Source organism: Syzygium oleosum, unplaced genomic scaffold (assembly GCF_021117445.2).
Source record: "Syzygium oleosum isolate NSW1041296 unplaced genomic scaffold, Sole_v2.1 Sole_v2.09, whole genome shotgun sequence".
Classification (NCBI taxonomy): domain Eukaryota; kingdom Viridiplantae; phylum Streptophyta; class Magnoliopsida; order Myrtales; family Myrtaceae; genus Syzygium; species Syzygium oleosum.
The window spans coordinates 8,099,544-8,124,301 of NW_026607493.1; the positions used below are offsets into that span (position 1 = coordinate 8,099,544).

Sequence of the window (24,758 nt, forward strand, 5' to 3'; positions counted from 1 at the left end):
CGTGTTTTAATTTAATTATATTATGTTACAATTATGCTATTTGAATTGGATTAAATGATGTGCTTGATTTGGGTAATTGTGCGTGGCCGACTTGAATGTCGGGTTTGTGGATTGAGGTGGCGAATTGTGAATTGGACTGGGTGGTGATTATGGGTTGTTTGATGCAATTGGCATGAAATTGATTTAATTGAGTGGCGTGTGCTTGCTTGTCGATTCTAAGCCCGGATTGATCGGAGGGCTACGGACTTGGGACGTGTTGACGGCGGTCCGTGTGAAGGCATGAATGGCCGATGTGCCAAATGGATGCGAGCTTAAGACGTGTTGACGGTGGCCCGTGGAAGGCGTGTTGGACCGGGACGTATTTACGTCGGTCATTGGAATTTGAGCCCGGATTGATCGGAGGGCTACGGACTTGGGACGTGTTGACGGCGGTCCGTGAAAGGAAAGTGTGGCTTGGGACGTGTTGGCGGCCACTTGGAATTGATTGAATGGTATGGCTTGGGACGTGTTGACGGCGGCCATTGGAATTGATCGAATTGTGTGGCTTGTGTGCCTGTGAGACCGGACTTGAGACGTGTTGACGGTGGTCCGTGAGAAGAAAGTTGGTTGGACACGTGTGTGCGATGTGATTGATTGAATTGGCTAATTGTACGTGTGGATGCTTGGTTGGATTGGTTGATTGCGAGTAGGAGTGTGTGTGCCGGGTGATGGTGATGTGGCAGTGAACTATTCTTGCATTGTCATGTTGGACTAATATGTAGGGTTGGCACGTGGTTCTAGGCGAGGTAAGCTTATCCTGTGAAACTGGTTGTGTTGTCTGGTGACTCGCATTGTTAGACTTGTCTGGGTACGCATTGGCCTACGTGGGGTATAGGGGGTTGCTTATTGAGACTCGTTCTCACGGTTATTATATAACCATTTCAGATCCGCGACCGTGAGTGATGGGAGACGCTGCAAGGGTATCTTGGAGATCGAGGACGGGTCGAGTGTCCTGTATTTTGAGTTTTCCCATTTTGTAGAGGAGTTAAGTTCGCGAACCATTGTCCCTTTTGATGAGCATTGTATGTATCTGCCAAGTGTAGGAATTACAGTTATTGTTTTGTGCTATTGTTACCCCTTGTCATTATTAATTGTCCGGGTTGTTTCTATTTGTTTCCGCGCGTGCCTAATCTCTGATATTTGGATTGGGTCGGCGACGTGCCTGGGACGTCGCATTCAATGATCGACCATCGCGGGATGATCGCGCGCTCGTAGGGTGCGGGGCGTGACAAAAGTGCTGTACAACGGGTGTTCAAAAATACTAATAATACCTAAATATGTATGAATCGATTTCTTTTTAAACAAAGGTCCATTTGTTTCACGGAAAAAGAATGATTTAAAAGATATTTTTCAATAAATGATGAGTTATATCTATTAAAAAATTAGTTAATAAAAATTATTTTCGCCATCGACAATAATTTATGCCTAGATAGTTCTATGGATGATAAAAATATTTTTCATTTATTAATTTTTGTAAGCGATATAAGTAATCATGTTTTGGAAAATATCTTCCAAGTTATGGATTTTTCGTGAAATGAATGCATCCTAAGGTGAAAGTAAAAGTATCATGTTAATGAAAGTAAGGTAAAAGCTTGAAGACTCTCTATTTTGTTCTATAAAGTGCTATTTTCCTAGCAAATAAAAGGAAAAGCTTGAAGACTTTCATTCTCAAATTCCCACTTGGTATTTTCATTAACGTGAATATGTCACATTCCTTTAATGCGTACACAAAGTTGAATAAAAATTTCAATTATATACCAAAAAGTAATGGGGAAGATGATGACTTCTACGGAAATAAAATCAATAAAATTAAATGATAAAAAGGATATTTACTTTTACCAATAGATCTTCATAACTTCTTGAGAATTATAGTACAAAACGCAACCTAAGTAACATAGAAAATGCTATGATATGAAAATATCAATATTGACTTAAATTTATCGAGGGCTCCATTTTTTTTGCCTTGGAAAATATTTTCCTAAAAATAATCACTTATATCGCTTAAAATAATTAGTTAATGAAAAATGTTTCATTATCGACAATAATTCATGTCTAAACATTTTTATGGATGATGAAATTTTTTTTCCTTCTTTCACTTTTGTAAGTGACACAAGCGATTATTTTTAGGAAAATGTTATCTAAATCATTTATTTTTCGCCAAATAAACACACCCTTACTTTACATCGGTTTGCACGAAGACCTTAAGTTTTTAAAGTATATTTGACAAGATGTTTGCTTACAAAAACAAAAAAATGAGCTATTGAGTATGACTAGAGTTTATGACTCCAATTAATTACTTGTCATGACTTTATTAGATGAAAATAATGCGACTACAAAACGTTTTATAAATCCATGCGCACATAAGAAGCAAATGGAAAAGAAATTAGATATAAAAAAAAACAAAATAAAAGGAAAGGAAAGAAATTTGGTGGATCGATATCAATTTATGTCTAAATATTTCCGTGAATGATAAAAATATCTTTCATTCGTTCATTTTAGTAAGCGATACAAGCAATCATTTTTAAGAAAATGTATTTTAAATCATTCATATTTTGCGGGACAAACGCATATGAAATTCCAGATGTTGAGATTAAAAGTCGAATACGATCCTTTTCTTGTTCATCGAACATTTAACATGCTTAGCTGAACCTGTGATTGTTGGGTTGTTTGAACTTTTAAGTGAGTGAGCACCCGAAGAAGATTGGTGGACGAATGTTCTGATTGCGAAGGGAAACCACCATGACGTTTTCTTCCGAATTTAGGAAGAAGCGTTCCGTTTCCGTCGGCAAAAAGTAAAGAGAGAAGGGAGAGTACCCAAGACGGTAAAAAATCGCTGGGAATCTACTTGAGAGAAGCCTATCTCTATTTCCGATATCCGATTGCCTAGATTTTTGCACCCACAGAAGCTCGTGACCCGAATTTCCAAGCAATGCGGTCCAATTCTTGAAAAAGTATCAGGATGGCGGATTTTCGAAAATTAGGATGAATAGACGACGATCATGGTAGAAAGTTACGATATTTTCCTCATAAAAAATTCGATCGTTTTTGCATCATAAAGCTTGTGATTTGATCTTTAAAATGGAATTAATTAATCGGGTCAAATCACAAAATTCTTGATATCTCTTGATCGCATGTCCATAATTGAAAAATAACGAAATTTTTACATCCAATTATCCGATACGGGGAAATTGGAAAAGCTCGCGACGAGCACGACCAAATTGTACATTTCAGTGGAAATTTTAACGATGTTTTATTTTCGCTCAACTTTGGTAAAACCTTAAATTACGTGTTTACACTGGCCATCACGCTTGTCGTAATTATCACGACCTCCATAATAAGGGTGAATCTCATAGTCGTCACGGTCACCAAATCACAACCACCACAATCACTACAGCTATCATAATTCACCATGAATATTTCTCCAACCAAAATCCTATCTATCCCCAAATGAATTGTGTTCCTCCAGTTAGCTAGGTTAGATGTGAGTGACTCCAAACCGTCGAAACAAGTATACAAACGGTTGGCTATGGGCGTGATTCACCACGGCACCACTTTGTTACCCTAATCGGGCGAAAAGCCTTCGGCCAAGTAGTCATCACATCCTGTTATCGTTTTACAATCTATTAAAACACTTTAAGGCTCCGTTCGTTTGGCGGAAAATATTCTCCTTTTGGAAAATATTTTCCCGGAACATAATTTTCCGGTGTTCGGCGATTAATATGAAAAAGTTTCGGAAAATATTTTTCACCGGCGACCGGCGGCGGCGGGCGGCCGGCGGCGGCGGCGGCGGCGGCGGGCGACCGGCGGCCAACGGTGGTGACCGGCAATCAACTTCCTCTCCCACGGAAAATATTTTCCCTCCGATGGGCAATTTTGCCTTCAATTTGGGGGAAAATGATTTTCCTCTTTGTGAAAAGAGGAAATCATTTTCCTCAAAACAATGAAGGATTTGGGTGTGGGGAAGGAAAATGTTTTCCCACGGAAAACATTTTCCGCCCCCGAACACCGGAAAACGCGGAAAATATTTTTCGAAAAAATATTTTTCCGCAAACGAACACAGCCTAAGATAATCGCCAAAGATACTACAGCTCCCGATCTTTCTCAGCGAGATGGTTATCCTCAAAGTAGGCAGTATATATCTTTGCCTTCCTACGGCTAACTTTTCTCTAACACCACCTAATGTGGTGGAAACGGGGATAGGTAAGCCTAACTTACAATAGAATCAGACAAACCATAGTTGCAATCGCATCAAAGCGCGACAATTTAGAAAATTCTCTCAGTTCATTAATTGATCAAAGAGGTCAGCTGCTTGACAAAAGAACAAAGTACCAACATAGCATCCTAAAATTCCTAAAGAGACCTAGATCCAACTTAGCCGGAAACTATTCAAAAAGCACAACAAATCTCATAAGAATATTGTCTAGAATCTAATCAAATAGTTAATAAAATTACCCATCTAAGACAATAATTTTGAAGATGATCATGTCTCGCGTCATTAGTACGATCTTCCCGACCTTTTCTAGTAATAGGGAGAAAAATGCATTGCTCTTAAGGATCGAAACTACTTAATTCGTTATTTACCATTGCGTGCACCCATTAATGACAGGGAAGCTTTCATTTGATGCAGCGAATGACAGGAGCTTGGATACGCAGAAGATGGAAGAAGCACATGGAGCACGTGACACTTGCGGCCAATGTCAACAAAACCAACAACCTAAGTGGCTAATCTAGCAAAAAAAGGAAACCACAGCTTTAAGGAAAGTCAAAGACGCTTCTGATCTTGTTCCCATGGCATGCATGTCGTCTCACCTAACTAACCCCCACGGCTTTCCCCTCAATGAACCAATCATCTCCTGCCACGCCAGCGCAAGGAGCTCTCGTATTTACCGTAACGCCACTCTGGAGAGCATTTTCGTTCACTTCCCATTGGTCAGAGACTCAGGCGCTTCTCAAAAATAACTGTCGCTCTCCTCTTCAACTTCAACTTCAACTACCAGTCCCCTGCGAAGAAGACGACCGGCCGGTGAATTCGTACACCCCATTCTCTCGCTCCACCTGCATTTTCCGATGGCCTCTTCTCGACACGGACATCCAGCAGGTGCGTCCCTTCTAATCCCCAAATTCGCTCTTGCTATTACGGTTAGGGTTTCGATCGGTTCCTCGGAATCGATTCTCGGATCCTCTGTTTCAGCTCACGCTCTTTTCTGTCTCCTCTTGGATCATCCCTTTTCTCTTTTTTTTTATAGTAGAATGGAAGATCAGGGACAGAGCTCGAATCCGACTTCTTCTTCTTCCCCTTCTTCTTCTTCTTCCACGTCCATTAGGGAAGCTTCGGGGGCTTCGTCGTCCTCCTCGTCGGCGCCGGTTCGCGAAGTGGAAGACGAGCCAGAGCGAATCGACGAGCATCGGTATGGGAACCCTGAGATGGAGCAGCAACATATCGGGATTACGTATCGGGGGAATTTCACCGTGTTCGATGATGGGTCGGCGGTGATACGGGACGATACTTGGTCTTGCATCATCGTGGTCCTTACCTTCTGGTTCTTTGGTGCGTATGGGCTCTGTAATTGGTCCACATTTTGGAATGTCTGAATTCTTTGGGATTGCGCGACTAGCCATTCAAATGCTTCGCGTTTTTTTTTTTGTTGATTTCCGCTGTCGTTTGTATTTACCTCTCTTGTGACTGGGCAATAAAGTGGAAAGCCAAGGTGTATGATTATGCTTCGAATTCTTGCAGTGTCTATGACTCTGATATTGGGAGTTTATGGTTCTGTGAGCATAAGGCTTGGTCCAAACACCTCGATTCTTGTACAGCCAAATTCCATTTTCGTGCAGTCTCTGAAGGTAATGAACTGTTTGTCTCATTGCAGTGTCAAATTATTGACCTTTTGTGCTGCCCTTCACATAGCTTGTTTCTTTTTAGGTAGAGGAGTTGGATGATACCAAGCCTGGGCCACTTCTATATGGGTTTTATAAAGCTCCTTCTCTGGATGTTACTACCACTTGGTCCAAAACTCAAAATGCTTCTGTTCCGGCTGACTCAGACAAGGCAAGGCTTCTATCTTTTAGCTATTGGGTTGCTGCTTTTTCACATTCCAAAATGGACGTTTCTCACTTCAGAACATCAATTTCCTTTATCTTCTTTTTCAGGAGTGGATATATTACTTAAACGAAGGGTCTCAAATTAATATTACCTATAACGTGAGCTCTGCAGGTTCCTCTGTATTTCTTGTTATTGCTCAAGGTAAACTTGAAATAATTCGTCCACCTTGCAATGTTGTTGCCCTAACTTGTCGTCATATATCTGCAATTTGCATCATGTCAATATCCTTATCATTTCCTGTGGTGGTTTATTAGATTGATATGTACCTACCTACTTTGATCATTGCGTCAGTGAAAGGAGCCAATACAAGGTGAAAGAAGAGTCAATGAGAAAATATGCCAACCAATCCCCTAAATTTTGAGCTTTAAACAGAAACTACTTAAATTGCAATTTGTCATGTGCTCTCATAGGGGGAAGCTTTGTCTTAACTAGCTCCTACTCCTTAGATGTAGGTGAATGTTACCAGAATATGCTTAAATAGACCCCTGTTATAAACACAAGCAAGTGTAAGTGAAATGCTTGTTGGAGTTTTTTTTTTCCTGAAACATGAGTCAAGGATCCATGTGTCGTTCGTTCTGATGATTATTTGTATACAATGCAATGACAAAATTATTAGTTCAGAGTATCAACATATCCCGTCGTTAACTTCCAAAAACTTAAAACTCCCTAGTATTTGTTACCTTTTCTTTCTTTTTTTCCTTTTGAATTCTCTGCCTTCCTTGTGCCAAGACAATTTTTTGAGCTTCTCCTAATCGATTAATTGTTGTGTCAGTGAGATGATTCTTTTCCTTCAAATTCTCATACATCTCATATAACACAATCATTACTTGTCTGCCACCTACACCGACTTCCTTATCTCTTTTTGTGAACTCCATTGACAATATCATTGTGAATCTGTCAACTGCAGGCAGTGAAGGCCTTGCCGAATGGCGTGAGGACCCAACATATCCTAACACCACTTTATCATGGAATGTTGTTCATGGTTAGAAAGGATTTGAGAGTTTGTTAAATTTTGCTTTGTCTACTGCATACTAAATGTCTGCAATAAACTTTTCTCAGGGGTCGGCATGATACAGCAAATCATATATAAGTCCTCCAGTTACTATATTGCAGTTGGCAACTTGAACTCGGAAGAAGTGGAGGTAATTACGGAATGATTCATGAAATTCTACATTCCCAGCTGCGAGTTTGTCAAGTATACATAGCCTTGAGATGGAAAATGTTTAGTTTATCCATGAATGAATGCTTGCTAATTGTGTTGTTCATGAGACTGATTTGCGTTGACTTAGTTCGGACTTCACACTTCCTAAAGACTTAACTGCCCGACTAGACAGAAAAACTTTTGCTTCATAAGTTATTTAACTAATTGGTTAGTAGTGCTGATGCCTGTTGCTTCTGTATCTTGTCGTACCTTCACATTAGTACACTTGCCTATCACGTAATGAAGTAAAGTTTTATCTGGATGCTCATGGTTCAATCGGATTATGTAGTTATTTTGCTTTAGCCTGACATTTGATGGGGCAGACTTTGATCCTTCAGATTGGCCATTGCTACTACTAGACTCCTCCAAACATGGGTTTTCTAAGATATGAATATGGTTGTTATTGTACATTTTGGCCATCATGTCTTCTGGAAGGTGCTGGTATTAGAGTTCCACTTGATAATCGAATCAGTTTCTCCATATATGAACCCCATTACCTACTTAAGGATGAATTCATGGAGATTTTACATAATTTGGTTTGGTGGACAACTTTTGTGCAAAGTTTACTGTGAGTTACATAGTTCATTCCTTAGCTAACTTCTAGTTTTTCTTCCAAAGCTGAATAGTGTCCAACTGAAGACTATTTGTTTTCTGAATATTATATATCTCTATACTTCTAAATCTAATACTTTAAAAGAGATCCACTTATCTGATGAGAGGAATGTAACCCTCATCTTTTGCTATTCAGTTTATAACTATTGTTTGATGTGATGCTCAAAACTCTATGCTAGTCGCACTTTTCTGGAGCAGCTTAGTTTATTTAATCCTGCACTGCTATCAGGCTACCTCTCTCTTTAGTTTCGCCTTCCGAGCATAGTCCAATATTACATTATCGCTCTTTTCGCATTCTCCAAAAGATGATTGAGTCCAGAATAACACATTTCAGATCAAGTACAGTTTTAACGTGACTTTTTTATCTTTTGTTTTCTTCTTTTAAAAGCTTTGGCAAATTGAACTCTGAATAACATAATGTTTATGTGATCTTTTCACTACTTCCTCACGACTCCTACTCTTGGTGGTGCATCTCATGTACTCACTTTAAACAGAAAGGGCCCATGATTCCCTTTAATTTTTTTAAAAAGGGGATAGTTGTAATTGTCAATTTGTCAGCATTTTGTAGTAAATGAGACTAAAGGAAATTCATTATGTGGAAAAAGGTGATAGTGGTGTGTGCTTTAGTGATATGCATAGTATAACCTCCATGTCATGGGATATGGACATTCAGCGCTAAAGTTAGGGATGGTAGAAATTTGTCTCATGGATGATGATTTGGTTGAGCTTTGAGCTGTATAAATAAAGGCAAAGCATACTTAGTGCAAGAGATCCTTTCTAGTGATTGGCAGATGAGGTTATTGTCTGCCATTCTTATATCGCCGCTGGTCAACTTTCTTCTGAAAGAGATTGAAATTCAGGAGACAATCTGATCTCAGCAGCATTTAAACACTTTCAGAAAGAGGTTGAAGTGAGATATAGCTTCTATTCCATAACTGTGCAAAAAACAAACCAGACTTTCAACTAATTATAATGTAACTGTCATTCCTTTGCACAAAATATGTTCTTTAGTAGATAACTGACTAAAGTAAGACAAGTTCATGACTAAATTTGGATATGCATGCAGATATAATGACACTGCTCTTGATCTGTCATGAATGTCGGTCTCTACTGAGTTTATGATTAAAATAGCTGCAGATTGCAACTGAATTTTCTTAGAGAGGATAAATAGCACCGTATTAAGTTTTCATCATTACCAGTTTGAAGTTTGCGGAAAACAAATGAAGCTAAATAAAAAAGAGACATGATTTTGCTTGGTTAATTTAGCACATCACATTCATGCATTTATGAAGGAAGCCATCTTTCGTTTATGGATGGTGAAGACCTAGTCAAGAGGGTGTCATCCTAGGTCAGAACAAGTCGATAGAATCCCCATTTAGATGTCCCCATGCCCCTCCCATGTGGTGACTTGGGGCAAGCCCTCCTCTCCATATATGTATATTGTGATGTTAAATTAAATAATGATATTTACCAAGGAGAAAAGGATAAGAAAAATGAATGGACTGGAAGATGGTGGAATGTAGTCCTTGGGACAACTTACCACGTATGTGGAAGTGAGTACTGCAGTGTAATGGCTTAACCATTCAAACTTCCCAGTTCAATATTAGTTTAAGTCTGGTTGGAGAAAATCCCATTATTAGGGCAAAGTTTTGTATTCAAGATTATGGCAGTAATAACAATGCATAGAAGAGTGCAGTAAAAAGAATCTATCTAGATCATAGATTTTGTACCTTGCGATGTTTGCTAAGATACGCGAATTCTTCATATTAATTTGTTCCAATTTATCCTTGTTGTTCACTTTCATCTCCTTCTATGTTCAACAGGTTCAATTGAACCTTGGAGTGAAGGCTTACCTCTATAACACGACCTCGGCCTATTACAAGTGTACTTTTTCCCACGGCGAATGTAGTATGAATGTTCTTTTCCCCGAAGGAAATGCTGCTGTCATAGCTACACCTGGTGCAGGACAGGTAAAAACTTACTAAATTTTGACTGGTATGGTTTTGTGGTTCTTTTAACTTATTGTATAGAGAATTTTGAAAGGGGTTGCCTATATGGAGGCCCTGCTAGGTTTTTGTTACATAAGGCTCTTGAATTCTGTATACCACTCTACTTGACTGTCTCTCAAACCCTACATATCAAGATATATAATTGGCTGTCTTTTGCTGTAGGGAACACCCAGTGATGACTGGTATGTAAGACTGTCCTATGGACCGAGATGGATTACATATTTTGTTGGAATTGGTACACATGATTTTCACTTTCTGTCCTTTCCTTTCATCACCTTTAAATTGTGTCGACACTTCTTAGGGAAGTTGATTTTTGTAGGTGGAATGACAGTGCTCATGCTACTAGCCTTCAATTTCTTGAACAAATTTCGATGTAGTCGTGAAGAGGCAACTGGAGCACCATATGGGCGAATGGAAGCTGAGAGAGCACCTCTTCTATCATATAAAGATGACGATCTCTCTAGTTGGGGGTCATCCTATGATTCTAATTCACATGATGAGGCGGATCTAGAAGAACTTTTGGCAGCGGGAGCTCCTGAAGGGAAGCTATTGCAAGATGGTGAAAATGGTAATAATACACGGCGTTTGTGTGGAATTTGCTTCGATGCTCCCAGGGACTGCTTCTTTCTTCCTTGTGGACACTGTGTGGCTTGTTTTGAATGTGGACAAAGGTAACTGCACTCTAAACTGATCTTATTTTGAAGTTCCACAAAGTGTCCAATTTACACTGGCAACCTATTTGGTTTCATAGACAAAAGAAAATTAAGGTTCTCAATAGGGCTTTATGAACTCCATGAGGATCTAGGATCTAAGTTCTGCTGTATGTGAAAGAAACACAAGGATTAAAAGATGAATGAGAGGAGAGGGATGCCTACTTTTGACTGTTTTCCATCCTTCTTCTGTTATTTAAATTCGCGGGAGTGTCACATCTTGTTCAAGATGGGTGGAAGAAATGGCATAAGCTTCTCTTCTGTAGATGTTCAAAACGTTAGGGTACCTGCCAATTGGGAGAATATGAATGTAATAAGCTGTTTGCACTGGATAATTAGCTGAAACACTCATCATTTCAGTTTCCTTAAGTCCTGAATTAATTAGTTTGAAAACACAGTTCAGTTGGTCTTTTCTTACTCCTTTAGATTTAGTTGAAGTTATGGCAGTGCAACCGTAGTACAATATAAGGACCTTAACACATGAAGTTAACTAATTGCAACAGGATAGCCGAGGCAGCTGGTACATGCCCTATCTGTCGGAGGAACATGAAGAAGGTACGGAAGATTTTCACGGTTTGAAAACAATGAGAAAGATCCAGTTTTTTCGATGGATTAGCAAAGCCTGGACAAATCACCGGCAAGCAGATCCTTTGTGCCGCCTCCAGTGATTTCTTTCTGGTGAATGGCACTGATCAATTAATCATTGTTGAGCGATTTTTTGAAAATAGATGTGACCATGTCCCCATTTGTTCCAGTGGCTTATTGGCTTGTAAAGCTGTTTCTTGGTAGAGCAATGTGAAGATATCTTAATGTGGGCGCTGTAACCTCGAGAAGATTTTGTTAACAAATACGTATTTTTTTTAAACAAAGTTGGCGCCTTCTCTCCTTCTGTGCATGGCAAGGATTACGCTACAGGGCGGGTCTGATCCTGTATTGGAAAACGGTCATCAGCAAGAGCCATGGCAATTGCTATGAGGTTAGTTTCATCATACTTTGTCACACCTGTGAGTTTATCCAGTGGACTGAGCCGAAGCCCCTTCTGCACATGCTTCCTTCGAGATGACTCTGCGATGTGGCATGGGATCTTGCACACCTTGTCATGATCACCACAAAGCTTGTCCGAGTTAGCTGCTGCATCATTCTCACTACTCCTATAAAGCAGTGCCAAATGTTTTTCTCTTGGTTCTTGGCTGGGGAAAGGAGAACCACCTTCGAAATATGGACAGCTCAACTAAGTTATCCATGTCTTCATGTAATGGTAGGAACATATTAGTCTCCTATTTTGACTCCCAGACGACTAAACTGATAACATCAAGCAGAAATCAGACAACAGTAATGTTTTGATGTACCAGGACTTAATCCACATTGGAAATCCTAAACTACGGATGATATTGTGATACTTAATCAACATATATAGACGACCATACTGTAAAAGTAGTCTTGATATGAATAATCTAAGGGCAAATGTGTAAAAAACTCGTTACATTGCAGTGGATCTTATGAAGGATCTTAATTCTGTGGTTGGGAAGTGCATCTCTATAAATGCAATTTTGCATGTAAAAAAGAAATGATGAATGTGTTCATGCTCATATGAACGGTATTACACCTTAACATGACTTGGGTGAACATGAATCTATAAACGTGGAAATCAATAATCAAATTTTCTGTTCTTTTTTTATCTAGATACAAGTGTTATGATTCAACTTTTCCACTGCAGTAGAAGTTAAACAGTCCTTTTAGGAAGATACCGGGAAGGGACACCCGCCTAGATCACGCATTACAATGGAGGGGGGGATGACAAATGAATGTAATAATCACAATTATGGAATTCTTGGGGTTGGGGAAGCACAATCATGGTCAAGGGAAAGCGGGAGAAAGAGACTTTTGACTTGCCCTTCTTCTTCAGTAAGAAAAGAAGTGGACAAAACCTTGGACCGCCAAAGGTGATGATGGCCAACTTTCAACATAAAAAAGTGTAAAAAGAGATCAAGAAATGAATGCAGCTAAAGAAGACAAGTCGAACACTCCTTCCTCATTTTCTAGACAGGTCGAACACTTCTTCTCCATTTTCTGTGGATGTCATGCGAAGGGCCGAAAATGGTTTGTCCAGAAATGTTAAATAAAACAAGCGGTTCGCTTTGCTGACTGCACTCGTGCCTCTTAAAATAATAATTTTTCCTTTTCTTTTCCTTTCTTTTTTTGGCTATTTGGCATGCTTTATTTCGATTCCACGCCAGATAATAACAGAGCCACGAAAAGTGTGTCCTCCCATAAACCAAATTTTAAACGAAAATAATAATTAAAAAAAGCCCACCTTTCTTCTCTCAGACCAAAATGCCCAAAATCGTGTTAGCCCTGACATCACGTTTCTCACGTATTTCTTGCATGACAAGAAAATATCGAGTCTCGTTTTTTTCCTCTTTTTCGATCGAGTTTGAATGTGTGAGTTGACCCTCTATTTTGGATGAGTTGGAATGTCATGAAATTAACACTTGTTATGCCAACAAAATTCAGATACCCGTGGAGTTTATATTGTAACTTTTCGTAAAGATTCTCCTTTTTTGGCATTGATTAATGTGACATCTCAAAACTAAATTGATAATCAGAAACTTTGATATTGTATAAAGCCGGAACATTGGATTCTTAATCGAGCTTTTGATTCAAACGATCAAACCGTGAATACGTAATCGTTAAGTGTCCCCTAACCAAGAGATAAGTGGATTGTATTCTTGGTATAGAAAAAGATATTATTAAGTCAAAGATGAATCTGCTATCTCATCGATATATGTAAGCCAAAAAGATCAAATTACAGATGAGATGAAATGGAAGTTGATGGAAAAAAGAAATCGAGAAGGGTTTTTTGTGAAAAGAGTATTACAACTTCTGTATATTTGGTTGTGACAGAAAATAAGGTCACAATCTAAGATTATATATATAGCACTGGATATGCCCCTAAAGAAAAATATGAGATAAAAGATTAAAAGAAATCTTAGAAGGAATTATCATATGAAGAGGCCTTCTAACTTCTCAAGTGTTGCTTGACCAAAAAAAAAAATTTCTCCAGTGTTGGTAAGACTGCACTGCAGCAATGGGCTCGCCATGTCCCTACAAATTCATTAGGGCTGTTCTTATGGGAGCATTGAATACAGACATGATTCACTCAATATCACAAAATAATGTTACTGGATTAAAATGAGACATGTTGTAAAATAACGTGGAAGCTAACGAATCTTGCAATTCAAGTCTAACGCAAGAAGAAGAAATTACCAAAGAATTCAATGAAGAATGATAAAAAGACCAAGGATGTACCAGATTTCCTCTATGGGCTCAAATTCAAGATATATTTTTAACAAGACCAATGATGATTTCATTTATTGAAGAATTCTAGGTAACATCCTCGTTAAGATTAATTCATAAAATCGATGTATTCATAATGATGTGACGAACTACCAGTCGGTATTGGTTTACGAAATGTTCGATTCATTAAATAACGAAATGAAATTATCGGTAAAATTGCACAATTTAAAGAAATTGTATATGGAAAGATTAAAATATCGTAAAGATAATAGATTTGAGATTCTTTGTTGTCTGTCGTAGAATAAGGGAAGATAGAGATTCTAATATTGAAATATACATGAGAGACAAAAGAAAATCCTTTAACTTGCCCATGAATATGGTTGTAACACTAAAATAAATGAAGATATCTGGGGGACAAAGAAGTAAAGAAAAGATTGAGTTTCCATCAGAAGTAAAGAGTATTTTTATTAGTATATAATGTCGTTTGTTTTTCGTAAAATAAAATAAAATAATAATAATAATAATAATCTCGAATCAGCGCGACAGCCGCCACGACGACATCGGAACCGCCAATCCATATCTAAGTGGGCCCCACTTCCTCCCCCCCCACTATTATCGGAGTCAGCCCAGCCCCGGGAAACGCATCTCGCTTTAAATACTCGAAGCCCGCTCCAGCAGATCCAACCGCGCTCCCTCCCTCGTCCCCTCGCCCAGAGCCCGTCACCACCGTTCGATCGGCCGCTCCACATCAGCCAACCATTCTCCCCCCTCGGCACCCATCCCCACCCACCATTTCCACCCAAAAAATCCGACGGCGCTCGTCACACCACGCACGTCGAAGCGACACCAAACCCTCCCCCTCTCTCTCTCTCTCTCTCCCTCTCTCACCATTCAAAAGCCGCCCTCCCTCAATACTCAATCCCTCGCCACCCTCTCTCTATCTCTCTCTGTTCTCCTCTGCCTCCACCACCACCACCACCACCATCATCATCATCATCATCTTCTTCACCCTCTCTCTTTCTCTCTCTCTATCTCCACACGTGCAGGCGGCGAGGGCGAAATGGCCGGGACCGGAGTGGTGGCGGTGTACGGGAACGGGGCCCTGACGGAGGCGAAGAAGTCGACCTTCTCCGTCAAGGTGGGCCTCGCCCAGATGCTCCGCGGCGGCGTCATCATGGACGTCGTCACCCCCGAGCAGGCCCGCGTCGCCGAGGAGGCCGGGGCGTCCGCCGTCATGGCCCTCGAGCGCGTCCCCGCCGACATCCGCGCCCAAGGCGGCGTCGCCCGCATGAGCGACCCCCAGCTCATCAAGGAGATCAAGCAGTCCGTCACCATCCCCGTCATGGCCAAGGCCCGGATCGGCCACTTCGTCGAGGCCCAGATCCTCGAGGCCATCGGCATCGACTACGTGGACGAGAGCGAGGTCCTCACCCCCGCCGACGAGGACAACCACATCAACAAGCACAACTTCCGCATCCCCTTCGTCTGCGGCTGCCGCAACCTCGGCGAGGCCCTCCGCCGCATCCGCGAGGGCGCCGCCATGATCCGCACCAAAGGCGAGGCCGGCACCGGCAACGTCGTGGAGGCCGTCCGCCACGTCCGCTCCGTGATGGGTGACATCCGGGTGCTCCGCAACATGGATGACGACGAGGTGTTCACCTTCGCCAAGAAGATCGCCGCCCCCTATGACCTGGTCATGCAGACCAAGCAGCTCGGGAGGCTGCCCGTCGTGCAGTTCGCCGCGGGAGGGGTGGCGACCCCGGCTGATGCCGCGCTGATGATGCAGCTGGGCTGCGACGGGGTGTTCGTTGGCTCCGGGGTGTTCAAGAGCGGCGACCCGGCGAAGAGGGCGCGGGCGATCGTGCAGGCGGTGACGCATTACAGCGACCCGGAGATGTTGGCGGAGGTGAGCTGCGGATTAGGGGAGGCCATGGTGGGCTTAAATTTGACGGATTCCAAGGTGGAGAGGTTCGCAAGCCGGTCGGATTGATGGGATTTTGGTCAGGGGCGCGAAGGTGTTTAGCTCATAGAGCTACTCTGTTCTTGGGAATAACAAGGTAAAATGTTAGGAGGGTTTGTCATGGGAGTTATTATACTCGTTGATTTAATGGGGGGTTTCTTGGGATTATTGATTGGGTTTGTGTGGTTGTCATGTCTGTCTGGGTCTGGACATGTTGTACCAAGGTGATAACGATGTTCGGTTTAGGCCAAGAAGGCTGAGTGCTGCTCGAGTTCTCTGTTTTAAGTTGTCATTTACTTTAGAAGATTGAAGATGTACGAACCTGTTGCATCACATCAATCTCGTGTATTGTTTCAACTTGTCTACTTTCTGCCATTGCTCTTTCATGTGGGATTTGTCTTGTATTCGATTTTGTAGCTTTGGCACGAGTTATTTAATTTGGATCTGTTGACTTGTGCGTTAATAACATTGTGAGAGTCTGGTGGCGAGGATTATTTAAAGTTGGCTGTCGTACGTGCTGAAGAATGGATGGTATGAGTTATAGAAGTGTTAACTTGTCAAGGATGGTCTACGGTCCCCTGACCATCCGATTCTCTTGGTTGATTAATGTAGATCCATGCTTTAGATCAGTTCAACTGGTCTTAGCATTACGTAGATGAGTAGGTTCTCGTGCTCGCCATACCGACCCACCTAGCTCAGCAGTTCTAGATGGGTCAAATGACGGTTCCTTGTTTCTGTTGCGACCAAGACGACTGCTGATTTCGATACTGTGGATATATTGTTGTTGATATGCTGGAGGAAGGTGCGTGTCTCGCAAGAGATGGAATTGAAGGACTTCACCTGAAAGCTTGTCCTTTTGGAGCTATTGAAAAGCTTCAAGATCTGCTTCTTCTTCCGTTTCTTCTTCTTCTTCTTCGTTATTCCGAGTTCTGATTTTAATTGCGTATTTGCTAAGATGTTCACTGGTAGACAGATACGGATCTATTGAAAGGTTTCAAGATCTGTGCTGCTGCTAGTGCTGCTAGTGCTGCTTCAATTTTAGCAGCAGGCATTTTGAATACTAGTAGTTTGTGCATTGCTAAACTGGCATGTGATTTTTCTGATAGTGCTAGATTGGTTATGAAATCTCTGCATTCGGTCAAATCTCTTGCGGGTTGATTGAATATGGGTATTGACAATAGTGGTTAGATTTTTTGTGTCCCTTTGTCCTGCCTGTAAGTAAAAGAAGGTCGATTTCTTTTCTTCTTGTCCGATTTGTTGTTGTAGGAAGCGTGGTAGATTCCTCTCCCTCGCTTCTTTCTGTCTTGTAAGATTTATTTGGAAGACTTCTGCAATACAATATCGGAGATGGCAAGAGGTTTTTCATCTTTACGGTGACCTGAACTAGGGGAGCAGAAGGAACCACTCGGACCAGACCGTACCGGCCGGTTTTGGGCGGTTCCCGGGAGCACAGGTCTGGTTTCCGATTCCATGTGTACCGGCCGGCTCCCGGGAGCACAAGTCTGGTTTCCGATTCGGACTAAAATTGGGTCATTTGACCTTTGACTTTCTACACAACACACAATACAGGGCAGAAAGGGGAGGAAAAGAGAGTCAAGTTATATTTACATATCCATTGCTTCATCCCTAGTACGGGCTGTACAGTGACTAGTTCAAAATACAGGAAAAAGTATTTTCCTAAAAAAATAGTAAAAAAGCCTCTAGTTCCAAGGGCACTGGTCCGGTTTTCAGTTTCAAAAATTGGAAACCGGTTCGTTGGGTTGGGTTCGGTTCTCGATTTCGGGGTGGGACTGGAGTGCTCGGGAATCGATCACCCCTACCCTGAACTCATTTATGAAGAAGTCATGTCATCTGAAAGAGGTTTCCGATCGTGCCTTGGCTAGATATTATTCCCATCTTGCAAATGATAAACATATCATTAGTCCTGTCTCATGCTTAGGTAGTATCTTTTACTTTGAGGTGTTAACTCTACATCTAATAACTGAACAATAGTCTTTCCATTTCTGTAGTATCTTTTACTTTAAGGTGTTAGCGCTACATCTAATAACTGAACAATAATCTTTCCATTTACTCGGAACAACGACAGCCCGAGGGCTTCATTATGTCGCGTTTGTGTTCTCGGGAACTGCTGATGAGTTCATATTGCAATTTGTGAACATCCTTCATCTTTGACATTTGTAACCGTTTATAGACGCTTGTAGTTCATTTTGGCAGCGGATCCCTTTGCCAATACAAGAATAATCAAGAGTGATTCATGAATTTGTGGTTTTCTCCATTTTATTCTCCGAGTATTCAGCGGAAGTAACAGAGACATGTGGTTCGAGAACAAGCGGAGAGCTAATCTTCAGTAGCTATTCTTTCCCAACAGCTTGCAAGAGAATGAGCAATTGAAGAAAGAAGTACGACGCGCCTCCGATTGTGGCATACTGCAACTTCTCGGCACCTTCAACATCTGGGAAATCACTGTCCTTGGAACGATTGAATCCTCCGGCCAACCATCCCAGGTTCCGGTAGCCATGATCGTGGAGCTTCGACGCTGCCATCATCGATCTGTGGAGCAACAACAAAATATGATATTGCTGCATCCAAGGATGCACTGCCATCATCAACAACCTCCGACTCAGTGTCCTATAAGCTCTCTTTCACGCGACAGCATCCAAGGATCTGACTTTCATCTAAGAGTACTATTACCAAAATGGCAAGCAAGAGAGGATACCGTCTAAACTCAGGTCATGTGATAATTTTAACTAACAGCCTCCGGTAAGTTTGATTCCAAGTTCACCCATCAACCATATATTGAATAGGTATCTCCTAATCGTTGTTCGCTAAAGGCAGAGAGATATTTAAGCTTTGAAATAAGGTGCAAGCATAGCCCCAAAAACAAGTAATGAAGTGAGACCAGATTGGGGCCACCAGTTACCTTACCTGAGTCCCTCGCCACACGCTACCAGGATCCTAGCATCCTTATCAGGAACCACCTCCTCCACTTGCTCGATGAAATCGGAGTTCAGGGTCGTGAAGTTCTGGCCCGTCCACAGCCCGATGTAGCCGAAGTGCACCCACTTCTTGAGCAGGGTCAGGGGCCCGTTGTCCCTGTCCTCCACGAAGAGAGGCACGTGCAGCGACCCGGCCACGCGTGCCTTCTCCCTCTCCCACTCCGGCCTGATGTCCAGCATCACGAAGCCACCGTCCACGACGGCGGATGCCGCCTCCCTCGGCGGTATGGGGCAGATGGCCCCGGACTCGATGAGCTGCCGGGCGTTGCTTGACGGGACTGCATTAGGTGTTAGTGGACGGTGAGGATTGGCGCGTCTTGGAGGGGCGAGGAAGTGCTGCGAGTGTGATGATTCACGCCGTCCATGAGTTCCGGGAAGACTGCACGTTGTCGAGAGGGGGTTCCATCGAATAGCCATCTCTCTCTCTCTCTCTCTCTTATCCTGAAAGATACTGTCAATGACATTGTTTTGTTGCCAAGGTTTACGAGGCCCCGTCCAGGACAACGTTTTGTTTTCTCGAGTATATAATATATATTGCCGTTCTAAAAAAAAAAAATTACACAAACGGTATTAATTTGAGAGACTGGTTGATTATAATTTTCAATGTCTGATATCCATGGACCGTGAGCTCAAGACATGATTGAGGCTTTCTTACATCCTCAATTGACCAACTTAAACCTTAATGACACGTTTGGTTATCAGAAATGAGGCCACTGGAATGGGAATGAGAGCCCAATTCCCTTTTAATGGCCCGTTTGGTTGATTGGGATAAGGCAGAATGGAAATATAAATTGGGAATGAAAATTGGTCATTACTGCATTTTTATTAACACAAGGGGCAAGTAAATATTTGGATTATTAACCAAGGCTTGCGTTTGGTAACTTTTTTATGGGAAATTTTGATAGAAACTTTTCAACCACATGCTTTCAAATTTGATGATCTTCTTCCCCTTAACATCACTGAAGGCAGTATCTAACAACAGAGGGCAATGGTCTGAGCCAGCAACACTGCAAATTAGAAGCCTGCGAGATGGGCCAAAGGTTTTTCCAACTACCTGTAGCTAATCCTCTCTATCCAACATCTCCCTTACCCTGTTATTCTCATCTCTTTTATTGGACCAGGTGGAGCATTGCCCATGAAAGCCCATATGAACATACGATATTCAAAAATAATCTTTTGGAACTCCACCATCCTCTGAGGCCGTAGCTGACCCACTTCTTCTCTTCCAACCCCTCTCATGTCTTAAAATCCCCCATGCATAACGTTGGAAGGACATTAACGCTAGCCATTGCCTTTAAACTCTCCCAATGCCTCTGTCTCCTTGATGTTTCCGGTTCAGCATGAACCCCAAGTAATCCCGTGAACACAGCACTATCTGCACTTATAATTGTGGTATCAACAGAGTTCTGGTATGCCCATTTTATCTCTAATTGAACTTCATTATCCCATCACAAAGCTAATTTTTCACTCAGTCCAATTGGATCGACATAACATCTATTGTTGTACCCCAACGTCCTCCTGACTTTCTCCATCATTTTTTGCCCATTTTTCACTCAGTCCATTAGGTTTCCTCCTTATTCCATGCTCCTGTTCTCTGCCCTCCTCCATCCCCTTCCTCCTTTTACAGATAACAGCTCCCTCTCTTTCGTCTTTCCTCATTAAATTATCTGTCTCTTCATTGATAACCTGTGCATAGCCTCAATGAAAGGCACAATTACTGTCCCCCCCTGCGTCTCTTCACCTCCTCAGCACCAGCATCCTCCTCTAAAGGGAACTCTAGCACACTGTCCTTTCTCCTTCATCTAACTGAGCCAAGCTTAAATTTCATGTTGAATGGTCATGTCATTTTCTCTATGCTATCTCTGACTATTTTTATCGCTTACTTTTTTCTTTTCATCTCTATGCCCCGGTTCCCCTTTCTCAAGTGAGAAGGGTGGCCACTGAGGGCAACCCCCGTGGTGATCGTTTACAATTGATACAACTAAGAACTCAAAGCCTTTCATTATATTTAGATTATTTATTTTAAGAGAAATGCGAATATGATAATTAGATTTTGGTACGTTTATAAGTTGAGAAGCAAACTTAAAATACTTCACTAACTAAATCATTTCAATAATACTCTTTATCAATTTATCTCAGTCAAAAAAAGAAATATTTAATATTATTTCATTTTTTCTCATTGATTTATTGCACAATATTTATTAATTGAACCTCTAAGTCAAGTATGTCGCGAAATTTCGCACCCACCACTAAAATACTGGCTCAGTCACTGGATGGAGCCAATTGTCCGAATAAATTTTTTTACTTAGGCTCCGTTTGTTTTACGAAAAATAAATTATTTAAAAAATATTTTCTTAAAAATGATTTCTTGTGTCCCTGACAAAAATAAATGAATAAAAACTATATTCATTGTCCACGAAAAGGTTTAAACATTAATTGTTGTCAAGAATGAAAAAAAGTTCCCTTCATTTAATTATTGCAAGTAATATGAGTAATCATCTTTTAAAACATACTTTTAAAATCATTCATCTTCGATCAAACATACGGAGCCTTAGATAGTAGTTGATGTTTTCATGTTAAACATAATAAGAGTTGCATATATCTTAGGGGTGGGGAAGTACTTATCTATATCAGGAATGACATGGATCAAATATATTACATCCATCAAGTGCATTCCACGTATTAGCTCTTACGACTTTATATGGTACATGGGCCCCATAATCCATTCAAGCATCCCCCAAATGAAAGGTCATCTTTGTTTTCTCCGGAGAATCCATATCGTTAACAGCCAAAGAGTTCCTCGAGTCTGAGTCAAATGATTTACCTCGATAAAATCAATACGATTTTTGTCGGAATCCCCTCGGACTCTTTATGAGCTGATGAAACGTGAATTCCACGTGTCAGATGTTGTGATTTTTATATGGTACATGCACTAAAATCCATTTAAGCATTCCTGCAATGAACGGTCATCTTTGTTTTCTGCAGAATTTCCCATGTTGTTAATGGCTAAGAGATCCTAGTCTCTGAATCTACTGATTAACCTCGATAATGTCATTCTGATTTTGTCGCAATCTTCTCGGACTTATGAGCCGTTGAAACAGATAAATACATTACCTCTTCTTGATCTGTCCAAAGCCTGATTCGGAGAAAATTAAGTGGTCATTCAAGATGTGGGAAAAGCTGAAGATTTTGGTCTGGGTTTGGTGCATCTTGTGCGGGTCTAGTTTTGGAGGATTCACAGTGGCAAAGAACAGATTGGAGGTGACTTCTCCAGAATCGATGAAAGGATTTTATGACAGTTCGATCGGAAGCTTTGGAGTCCCAAAGCTTGGAGGAACGATGGCTGGCACCGTAGTTTATCCGAAATCCAACCGCAAGGCATGTAAGAGCTTTGGCGACTTTGGTCTCTCTTTCAATTCCAATTCCGGAGGACCACCTACTTTTCTACTTGCTGATCGAGGAGGTACCGTGCAACCTCATCATCATCATCATCATCATTATCATCACGAGCTATATATGACTATATCAAAAGGGTCATATTGAGATTTGAGATAGTAAATGGCCAGACTCAATCTTCATGAAGTCATAGATTAAGTTCAAGGATTCCAATTATCTCTTGATGGTGGAGCCATTAAACAGTTTTACGTGAAACAATGTGATTCCTTAGTCTAGCATCTAATTATGCCGGTAATTCTCTATCACTCTCTAACTTTTAACTTTCATAAGTTCTTAAGTAATACACTAGAAGACACTAAGTACCATATCAATTTGAGTGATTCTTGTGTGGTTGTTCGTGCATGGATCAATCAAAGGCATCCTCGGTGCATCATTGTTAAGGCTTACTCATGGATTATTATGACTGAAAATTTGAACCTACTTTGGTGCATATTTGAAATACGATTGTGCTTTTGCCTAAATTACTTTCTTCGATGGGAAGTACATCAAGATTTAATGTTTGTTTGTTATGGTGTTTTCGATGGTCGTGGTACATGATTTTATGGTTGAGAACATTATGATGAATATTGAATTTTGGCTATTCTTGGATCTGATCAAATGCTTTAATTATATTCGTGTGGATTTTGTTAACGAGTGCTCTCGAGACACTTGTTAATCATATCTCTTAAAGAAACATTTTAATTTTCAATGCATTGATTACACATAATACGAGAGAGACAATCCATCATCAAAAGATGAACTTTCTTTATTTGAATATTTAACTAGTGCTAGTGGTATTTTTTGACACAATCCTATTTTCTATTATTAAACTGGGAGTTACAGTGTTCTTTATCATATAAAAAGAGGATTGAGAGTTTCTATCTCTTTAGAAACCCCAATTTCAGGTTCAGTTCTTAGGCAACCAAACATTTGAGTACAGCTATGAAAGAGCAACTATTCAGTTTTTAAACATTAAGGACTAATATATTCTAAAGATATACAAGTTTATAGACCACCGATGCAATTTTTCTGCAGGTCAAAGAACAAACACATTTTTCGACCCAAAAAAAAAGAACAAACACATTCATGATACATTATTTCTGCCCCCCCCAAACTCACGACTGAGTTAGCTATTGTTGGCAGATTGCTTCTTCTCACTGAAGGCATGGAACGCGCAGAACGCCGGAGTGGCCGCCATTCTCATCGCTGACGACAGATGCGAGCAATTTTTCAACATGGACTTTCCTGAAGAATATTATCCTGGTTCTGAGTATATTCAGGAGATCGTCATCCCATCAGCATTCATCATGAAAGCTTTGGGAGATGACATGAAGAGGGAATTGTCTGATGGCCGAAAGGTTAATGTGACTCTGGATTGGACCGGAGCTCTTCCACACAGTGATCTCGTACAGAACCTTGGAGAAGACATGGACGTAATTGATGAAAGAGCGAGAAAGTAAGAGTTATCTAAGTGAGGCAAAGCTAAGTTCGATGTAACTACTTCTTTATCTAAGTATGGCTGACGGTGAGAAATATATCTCTTTAATCTTGAGACATTGGAAATAAAATGCGTGTTTATTACAAGTTGAAGTGCGTAGGCAAGTTTCATAGGAGAAGCTGTTTGGGGATTGATTTGATTGAACGAGATTCAAGATTGGAAATAATGCTTCATCTTGAGGGAAAGTTGGGAGCAGAAGGAATCAAGAAGGAAAGAGAAAGGGAGAGGAGTACGATGAGCAAGAGATCTAGAATTCAAATCTTTTCAAGCCCCTATTTGTCTTCTCACAATTACATATTCCTGCGCTTTAGGCTTAGAACAAAGTCCAACCTACACGTGAGTGAGAGAATTTTACCTTCATCCAACAAAGCATATGGGAGGTGACATCACAATCACACGGACTCCTCTTCTGTTGAACATGCAAAGCGACCAAGTGTTGCTTCCTGTAAAGAAAAAACGAAATTATAATCTTCAAAATGAATTCTTAATGTCTTCGATGAGCCTCGCAAGCTTCCAGTTGCACTGCCCGGCTCCATGGATGAGGTCTTTTATGGGCACAGGCTGAATCAATTTCCGCACAAACCTTCTTCCCTGCTGCTCCATTGCCAGAAGAACATCCTCCAATGCAGCCTCTTGCTTCAGTTTTTTCTGCAGACAACTTACAATCTTTTGTGTGATTCCAATGTTGTCTTTCTTTAAAATTGATGGTTGTGACCGAGTCCTGGAACAACCAAAAAAATTCACTCCGATAGTACCCAATTTTCACGTGAGAGTTTTGACAAACATTCACACTATAAAGTGTATGTCATTGCGAAGTCTATAGAAAACAAAAAAGCTCAATTTAAAATTTCGTTAATTCTTGTTCTTGAATTTTTTTATATGAACTCAAACAAGCACT

At 40.9% G+C, this 24,758-nt stretch overlaps 4 protein-coding genes across 4 annotated transcripts; 3 read left to right on the top strand and 1 right to left on the bottom strand.

Moving 5' to 3' along the window:
- Positions 1 to 5,143: 5,143 nt before the first annotated feature.
- LOC115665822 (E3 ubiquitin-protein ligase APD2-like) lies at positions 5,144 to 11,543 on the top strand. The gene is made up of 10 exons (XM_030587650.2): positions 5,144 to 5,587; positions 5,777 to 5,883; positions 5,963 to 6,088; positions 6,190 to 6,283; positions 7,050 to 7,124; positions 7,202 to 7,284; positions 9,779 to 9,925; positions 10,127 to 10,199; positions 10,284 to 10,635; positions 11,178 to 11,543. Exons 1-10 carry the CDS (start codon positions 5,290 to 5,292, stop codon positions 11,251 to 11,253), a joined length of 1,431 nt encoding a protein of 476 aa, XP_030443510.1. The 5' UTR covers positions 5,144 to 5,289; the 3' UTR covers positions 11,254 to 11,543.
- Positions 11,544 to 14,949: 3,406 nt separating this feature from the next.
- LOC115663679 (probable pyridoxal 5'-phosphate synthase subunit PDX1) lies at positions 14,950 to 16,288 on the top strand. Its single transcript, XM_030585662.2, has one exon. It carries the CDS (start codon positions 15,032 to 15,034, stop codon positions 15,959 to 15,961), a length of 930 nt encoding a protein of 309 aa, XP_030441522.2. The 5' UTR covers positions 14,950 to 15,031; the 3' UTR covers positions 15,962 to 16,288.
- A 1,902-nt stretch (positions 16,289 to 18,190) lies between these two features.
- LOC115663680 (rhodanese-like domain-containing protein 10) lies at positions 18,191 to 19,426 on the bottom strand. Its single transcript, XM_056314316.1, has 2 exons — positions 18,857 to 19,426; positions 18,191 to 18,481 (listed from the first exon to the last, which is right to left on the bottom strand). Exons 1-2 carry the CDS (start codon positions 19,342 to 19,344, stop codon positions 18,283 to 18,285), a joined length of 687 nt encoding a protein of 228 aa, XP_056170291.1. The 5' UTR covers positions 19,345 to 19,426; the 3' UTR covers positions 18,191 to 18,282.
- Positions 19,427 to 21,917: 2,491 nt separating this feature from the next.
- LOC115663681 (vacuolar-sorting receptor 1-like) lies at positions 21,918 to 23,822 on the top strand. The gene is made up of 2 exons (XM_056314735.1): positions 21,918 to 22,390; positions 23,506 to 23,822. Exons 1-2 carry the CDS (start codon positions 22,096 to 22,098, stop codon positions 23,820 to 23,822), a joined length of 612 nt encoding a protein of 203 aa, XP_056170710.1. The 5' UTR covers positions 21,918 to 22,095.
- The last annotated feature ends 936 nt before the right edge of the window (positions 23,823 to 24,758 follow it).

Coding starts and splice junctions, on each gene's coding strand:
- LOC115663680 (XM_056314316.1), bottom strand. CDS start 19,344: ATGGCTATTCGATGGAACCCCCTCTCGACAACGTGCAGTCTTCCCGGA. Junction 18,482..18,856: donor GCGTGTGGCGAGGGACTCAG/GTAAGGTAACTG, acceptor GTTGCTCCACAG/ATCGATGATGGCAGCGTCGA.
- LOC115663679 (XM_030585662.2), top strand. CDS start 15,032: ATGGCCGGGACCGGAGTGGTGGCGGTGTACGGGAACGGGGCCCTGACG.
- LOC115665822 (XM_030587650.2), top strand. CDS start 5,290: ATGGAAGATCAGGGACAGAGCTCGAATCCGACTTCTTCTTCTTCCCCT. Junction 5,884..5,962: donor TTTTCGTGCAGTCTCTGAAG/GTAATGAACTGT, acceptor GTTTCTTTTTAG/GTAGAGGAGTTGGATGATAC. Junction 6,089..6,189: donor TTCCGGCTGACTCAGACAAG/GCAAGGCTTCTA, acceptor CTTCTTTTTCAG/GAGTGGATATATTACTTAAA.
- LOC115663681 (XM_056314735.1), top strand. CDS start 22,096: ATGTGGGAAAAGCTGAAGATTTTGGTCTGGGTTTGGTGCATCTTGTGC. Junction 22,391..23,505: donor TCTACTTGCTGATCGAGGAG/GTACCGTGCAAC, acceptor TATTGTTGGCAG/ATTGCTTCTTCTCACTGAAG.